The 7529-nt window shown below is 39.7% G+C and overlaps 1 protein-coding gene across 1 annotated transcript; it reads left to right on the top strand.

Annotated features, from left to right (window-relative positions):
- Window positions 1-5207: 5207 nt before the first annotated feature.
- LOC147895156 (histone H2A-III-like) lies at window positions 5208-6165 on the top strand. The gene is made up of 2 exons (XM_087383871.1): window positions 5208-5448; window positions 5646-6165. Exons 1-2 carry the CDS (start codon window positions 5248-5250, stop codon window positions 5880-5882), a joined length of 438 nt encoding a protein of 145 aa, XP_087239997.1. The 5' UTR covers window positions 5208-5247; the 3' UTR covers window positions 5883-6165.
- Window positions 6166-7529: the final 1364 nt, after the last annotated feature.

The following is a 7529-nucleotide window of genomic DNA, read 5'->3' as shown; positions in this document are numbered from 1 at the left end:
AGAGCAATAACTACATCAACTAGGCATACCTTATCACCTATGACAAAGCCCAAAGACATTTTGAATCTAGCTAATTTTTCACAATGAAACTCCAAAGGGGGTATTTAGTGCCACCCAATTTATCCTCATAGGCCAAAACCCCAAAATCATCTCCTATATTTTGATTCTAATTTTAGCCTCTCAAATGTATGTAGAAATAATTGCCCTTAGAAGTTCACATATTGAAAATCATATTGCACCAACAAAATTAGACTACCCTAGAAGTTGATGCTTGGATAAACAATGCACAACTTGCTGTACCTACAAAATGACAAAATATCCCAAAAAAACTAGACAATAGTTTTGAGAGGATGCACCCAATCCTTCACCAATAAAGGTGGTGGCAAGCTGAGAAATAGTTGTAGCACCATGCAAACAACTCCAAAAGGGCTTGACTAAGCAAAAAAAGGTAGTATCACGTGAAAAGTTAACCAGCCCAGTTCTTAGCAAAATAAAATTGCGCTCTTGATCTTGGAATGGGGAGAGTAGGATGAGACTTTCCTTGATAATAAATGATGGAGCTCGGGCCGAAGCACATAACATTGAGAGAGTAAAATGTGAGAATCAAAAAACTAATGTAGCAAGAATTAGACGTGAAAGAGACAAGGGTTGTCAACATGATAGAACCCCCAAACTAAGTTTTGAGCCACGTGAACCTAAACTAACTATGGTTTGGGGGGTAACCTAATGTAAAGCAAAAGTGCTCCTAACCCTTCTAACTAATTTTGACATTTGCACTACCTTAATATACTAATATTTCAATTGTTGTGTGTGTGTGTGTGGGGAGGGGGGGGAGGTGAAATGAAAACAATTTTGGTAATGGACACGAAAGAGAAAACAACAATATGCAAAAAGTTTGTAGAATGCATAATTGTACAAAAATTTTAACTTTAATAAGTCATAGCAAGCATCACTTTTTATTAAAGAAGGGAGTTTACGTACCTACCACCATCCAATAAGAAAAACGTGGTGAGAATTTGCTTGGACCTTAGTTGGGAAGATAGGTGTCATAAACATCCCTCCCTTGTTATCAGGGTCATAATAAAAATAGAAGCTTAACCACCACAAACTTAAATCTCGTGTATGGTGAAAGTGGAAGGTCACCTTCACTTTTCACTTTGTCATCCATCTAAGATGGATTTTCATTATCAAGTAGCCTCAAATTGTAGAGGCCTGCCTGAATTATGATGTTTTATTCCAATCCGATAGCTAGAACATAGGCATGTGGATCAAGCAAGGAACAAATGACTGGAATTTGGTTCATTATTGCTTACATAATGACAAGTTTGCTTGTCTGTTTTGATTGATTTACTATAGAGATACAATCTCAACCCCTTGGAATCTAATTTTCTCCCCTTGGCCACAATGCCTTTTGGGCATACATATTTAGATGTTATAAAGATTCTTTGAATTTACAATGTTTTTGTATAGCTCCTCAATGAGGCAATGCTTAACACTTTTTTTGTGTTTATCTCCTTTGCTATTTAAGATGGGTTAATATTTTTGTAGCTCCTTGATGAGGCAATGTTTAACACTTTTTTGGTGTCCATCTCCTTTGCTCCTTAAGATTGGTTAATGTTTTCATGTCATAGAAACTACTAATATATGTAGATACAATAGGTCCCCCTACATACCAAAAATACCTTAAGCCAATTAATTAGGGGGAGGGGGGGGAGTGGTATAAAGGGGAGCCGAATTAACCTAAGGTTGTTTGGGAGATGAGGGTTATGCCAAGTGTTATTTGTTCTGAGAGGTTCTTGCGCCTTCCAGAGTTTTCACAGTAGCTTGCACAAGGTATAAGGGAGGGGTGAGAGGGAGAACCTGATTTGCTTTGAGACTCTACTATAAGAGTGCATCATAAGTATGAGCGCATTATGGATCTTGGATTCTACTGATGTTAAACTTTCCAAAATGCATCAGAGGATTTAGCTAGAGTAGAATAAGGACATGCTACTGTAGAACGGAGCCCAAAGATGGGGCAGAATGACGTGCCATGAGATAAGCATGAAGAGAAAGAAAGAGTTACCATTATGCACATGCTTGTAACGTTAGCGAGATAGAAGTGGCTAAGGAGGGCCCTGAGAGAACAAGCTCACCTAAGTGACCCACAAACATGATCAAAATCAGTTGAATAGTGGATTGCAAAATGTTCACACAGCTTGCAAAACCGTCAATTCAACCAGTAGCACGATCACCAGAACAATGAAATTCGTGAGGATGAACAACCAGTGAGGGAAGGGGGAGGCGTAGAAGGGGAGGGAAGGGAGAGGTGGAGGGAGAGGTGAAACCCACACAAATTTTCTTCCAAAAAATAAGAATTTCATCCAATTCGCACGAGATCGAAATCTTGTGTAGTATGTTAGATACATATTTTTGAATAGGAGCAAGTGAGCAGGAGTGAATGAATAGGAGAATGCATCTACTAATATATGTACATACATAGTATAGCCTTGTTTAGTAGTATTTGCCTTACATATTTCAAAGTCATTCATAGCATGTAAGAGGAAGCGTACACCTTGAATATCAACAAGAAAACCTATATTTGTGTTTGTGATATTCTTCTATTCCTAATTCCCTCAACGTTCTCACCCACTCCTATTCAAAAATCTATATCTAACATGCTACACAGGATTTCGATCTCGGGTGAATTGGATCGAATTCTTATTTTTTGGAAGAAAATTCATGTGGGTTTCATCTCTCCGTCCGCCTCTCCCTTCCCTCCCCTCCCCTTCCGCGCCTCCCCCTTCCCTCATTGGTTGTTCATCCTTACGAATCTCATTGTTCTAATGATCATGTTATTGGATGAATTGACGGATTTCCAGGATGTGTGAACATTTTACAGTCCGCTATTCAGTTAATTTCGATCATGTTTGTGGGTCACTTACGTAAGCTTGTTCTCTCCAGGTACTCCTTAGCCACTTCTATCACTAATGTTACAGGTGTGTACGTAATGGTAAGCTCTTTCTCTCTCTTCATGCTCTGTTTAATAGCAGCATGTCTGCATATTTTTTGCAACCTTTCGCCTCATTCTACAGCAACATGTCCTTATTCTACTCCTCAAATGCATTTTGGGAAGTTTAACGTTAGTAGCATCCAAGATCCGTGATGTGCTCTTACTTATGATGCACTCTTACAGTAGAGTCTTGAAGCGAATCGAGTTCGCCCTCCCACCCCTCCCTTATACCCTGCACGAGCTACTGCGAAAACTCTGCAAGGTGCCAAAACCTCTCAGAATAGATGACACTTGGCATAACCCTCATCTCCCAAACAACCTTAGGTTAATTTGGACCTTTATACCACTCCCCCCCCTCCCCCTACTAATAAATTGGCTTGAGGTATTTTTCGTATGTAGGGGGACCTATTTCCCTCAATGTTCTCACATGTCAGTGCAATTATGTGTGATATATCTTTAATAGTTTTTTGATTTTTTAATGGCAGATAGCCTAGGGAGATGTTTGGGTTTTCTCACACCCCCTTGAGCTATGTGTCATGAATCTAAGCCCTTGATTTCCCTTGATTTTGTTTGATGTAAAAGCTAAGCTTTTGACTAAAGCACTAGAAGCATATAGGTGCTTTTCACAATAAAAAGACTATATTAACGTTTCAAACCTATTCGATTTGAAGAGATTGTCTACTTGATTTGCAAGTTTGGGCTTATTGGCATGTGAAGCTTTGGAAAGCCTCGCATGACCTTATGCTCTACTCTCACAAGTCTAACAGCTCAAGCATCCATTTTCTTGAGGTTGGAGAGGCACGTAACGTTGGCTAAGTGGAGGGTGAGAATGTTACGTGCTCTACTTCGGACTTCCTCTAATGATACTTGTCTTTTTGTGCTGTCCAGAGCGATTTGAGAATGTTGGAATCATTTTGCTTAACGACACACGCAGATCCTCTCTCAGGTTCACATTGGCAAGTTTTTCGGATATTATCTCTCGACGTTCGACTACGATTCTGACTATTAACATTCAGGTAATATGCCAGTTTCTTATCCATTTGCGAGACTTGTCCTTGGCGCTAATATTCTTGACGTTTATATTCTTGGCGTTATATTCTCAGCACCCAGGGAAGGGCCTGTTCCCTCAGATTATAACTCTTTGGGGAAGGAAGTGCGCCACCTCCCTGCTCACATAATGTGTGGTTATAATAATTATATATTATATATTATAATATAAATATTTTCAATTATTGGTCCATTCAAAATTTCTTGTTTTCAATCTGAATTCTTACAACATTCCTCTCGTTTAATGCATGTTATCGATGAGAGGGAGCAAGCAAGATGGATGCAAGATTGAAGGATGACTACACCTTTATTCATATGGTTGTAGTCCATGTGAGAATACTGTAAAAACTGCAATGAGGATCAGTTATTGTATCGCCTTATTCATGTATTTGTTGGACTTCAGCTTCCAAAATATGGACATCACAAGGTCAATAATAAATCACCACCCTTGACATTTGCAAGGAGGATCGGGTCCTAACGATGGTTGTAGTCCATGTGACAATATTGTAAAAATTGCAATGAGGATCAGTTATTGTATCGCCTTATTCATGTATTTGTTGGACTTCAGCTTCCAAAATATGGACATCACAAAATCAATAATAAATCACCACCCCTGACATTTGCAGGGAGGATCGGGTCCTAACGGACCTTGTGTCGCGTCTCATGTCCACTATTTTACTCATTCTCTTTTTTCCTTAAACAATTGATAAAATAGTACGATTCAGCTTCAATTTCACGTTAGTAGTTACTATCTCCACGATGGAAAAACTGCCTGCCGTAAATCTAGTTAAATCTATTGAGAGAGAGAGAGAGAGAGAGAGAGAGAGAGAGAGAGCACATGCTTAAAAGAAGTTGGCCTGCCCTGTCTGTTGGGGGGCCCACGCACGTAGAGAATGCAGGTAGAATTACGCAAACGAGAAAAGGCAAAAGAGAGAGAGGAGGAGAAGGTGGCATGTGGGAGGGAGTGGATTGATTGGAGAAGAGGAAAGGAGGAGGATCGTTGATCTGGAGCGTAGGATGGGCCAAAAGTTTGAATTGAGACCGTTGGATGGTTTGGAGCCAAAAACGAAATTCAAAATTTTCCAAAAAGAGACTATAAGATCTTCTCTCCCACCTTCTTCTTCTTCAACAGATTTTGCAGAAATCCGCCATAGCCAGCCTGCTTGCTCTTCGTTCTCTGCTCCCATTCTCTTCTTCTCTAGCTCTCCATGGATTCTTCCAAAGGTGGTAAGGGTGTCGCTGGCCGTGGTAAGTCCAAGAAAAAGTCTGTCTCCAAATCCGTCAAGGCTGGCCTCCAGTTCCCCGTTGGTCGTATCGCTCGTTACCTCAAGAAAGGTCGCTACTCCAAACGTGTCGGCACCGGTGCCCCCATCTACATCGCTGCCGTCCTTGAGTACCTCGCTGCAGAGGTTCGTTTCTTCTCCGCCCTCTTGCGCCCCTGCTTTGGCCACGTTGATCGTTAGTTGATGACAGGCTGTGAGCCTTCAGTGAACGATGTGATTGCGAGGCATTTGTCTTCAGTTGAGCCTTTTTTTGGTTGTCACGATAATCGTTTCTGCTCTTGATTTTGTTGAGATTTAAGTGTCGTTCGACCTCTCGGGTTCAGGTTCTCGAGCTCGCTGGAAATGCAGCCCGTGACAACAAGAAGAACCGGATCATTCCTCGTCATATCCAGCTTGCCGTCAGGAACGATGAAGAATTAGGAAAATTGCTGGGAGGTGTCACTATAGCCTACGGAGGTGTCCTTCCGAACATCCACCAGGTTCTATTGCCAAAGAAATCTGCTGAAAAGTCTGAGAAGTCTGAGAAGAAGGCTTCTAAGGCGGCCAAAGTAGAGAAGTGAGCCAATTCTTGACGCTTCATACTACCGGTGTTTTGAAACACCACCTGCTTTTGGTTATCAGCTGATTGCGATCTGTTAAAACGTGAGTACTTAGTGAATCGTGTCTTTTTTGTGTATCACTCCAATCGTAATTCTCCACTCGCAAGGCAATTCTCTTGGGGGCATGGGTCTCTCCGTCCTCTACTCTATCCTCAGCCCCTTCTCAGCTCAGCCCTCTGCTCAATCCCCTTTACGTTTCTGTTTTGGGTCCTGATTACGGCCAATTGTCGTTCTTCCTACAGGTTGTCGCAGGTCAGTCCAAGCTCGTCTACTTTAAAGCTTGGCCCTTCCGAAATCCAGCAAATCCCCCCCTAGATTCGAGTCAAAATCACAAATTCAAAAACATATAGAGTTAAATATAACCTTGAGACGATTTGAGTCAAGCCTACGTCTTAATATGTTTAAATGTTTACATAGGTCCCTAGCAAATTTAGATGTTGTGAAGAATTGTTGGGCAAATCCATAAATTCTTGCTTATCTAGTAGTTTATGGGTATTATTTTGTTGGCCTTGGTAGTTCATGTACATAGATATTTATTAGAATTGGCTTTTCTAGAGAGTGCTTTAAAAATGAGTTGAGTGGGGGTATTGTGATTATTCTTAGTTTTTTAGGAAGCTACATTGATTGAAAAAATTGGCTCTTGTGCATACATGCATCCTTGTTTTTATTCACTTCTTAAATGTGTTGGCCTTGTTTGTGTTGCTCAAACAATTAAATTTGCTTATAAAGTGGTCCTCATGTAGATGTCTAGATGGAAGTTAGGGATGTCAAGGTTGTGCATAGTTTAGAGAACTTCACTTTTGGAGGAGCTTTTAGGCCCTTGATTGCTTCTCTTAGGAGATTTAATGGGAATTTCATATCCATGGATTTCTTTTATTTAGTGTGATTTCTCATCTTTAGTTTGTTTTTAATACATTATTAGGAAAATGGGCTCTCTCTTAAGTTGTAACATTTTGTTGAAAACAATGAGTGTCTTTTTGATCGATTATTAATGAGATATCCTTCTCCTTTTTGCATAAAACCTTAATAAAATGGCATAATAAACTTTGTGGTGGAAGAATAATGGTGTTTAAGCTAATAAATATTCAAGTTAAGCCACTTTCTATGTGGACTTTTAACCATTGGTTGGTGATTTTGTATTCCTTTTGATCAAATATCTACATTTGATTAAGGTGGAAAAAGATTCACCATGATGTTGGAATCTCTCTAAGACATGAAGGTGGAAATGTGTCCACCATGAATGGTCAATTAACTTGATTCAACCATTTTCATATAGATTGTTGCTATGTGATCACATGAGTGTGTCACCATCATAATAGAGTGCAATCTTGAGGATCGTCCAAGTGAGATATGTTAGTGATTGTGTCTATATCACTCATGTCACTATGATCTTTAGTAGGATCAACTCGAAGATTTGAAGAGTTGAAAAATGTCTTCACATGTGAAGAGTGGAAGAGTTGAAAATATATTCATATATGAAAAGTTGAAGAGCTAAAAATTTCTTCACATGTGGAAAGATTTTGGCATTGACTATCATATGTATAAAATCATTGTCAAAAAAATTTCTAGCATTGGAATAATATTTTATTTTTGCTAATAGCTAAATAT

The sequence above is a fragment of the Dipteris shenzhenensis genome, chromosome 13 (assembly GCF_047967505.1).
Source record: "Dipteris shenzhenensis isolate YYH24624 ecotype China chromosome 13, Dip_SZ_1.0, whole genome shotgun sequence".
NCBI classification, from domain to species: Eukaryota; Viridiplantae; Streptophyta; class Polypodiopsida; order Gleicheniales; family Dipteridaceae; genus Dipteris; species Dipteris shenzhenensis.
Note: the sequence above shows the minus strand (reverse complement) of the source record. Positions and strands in the feature narration are given on the sequence as shown.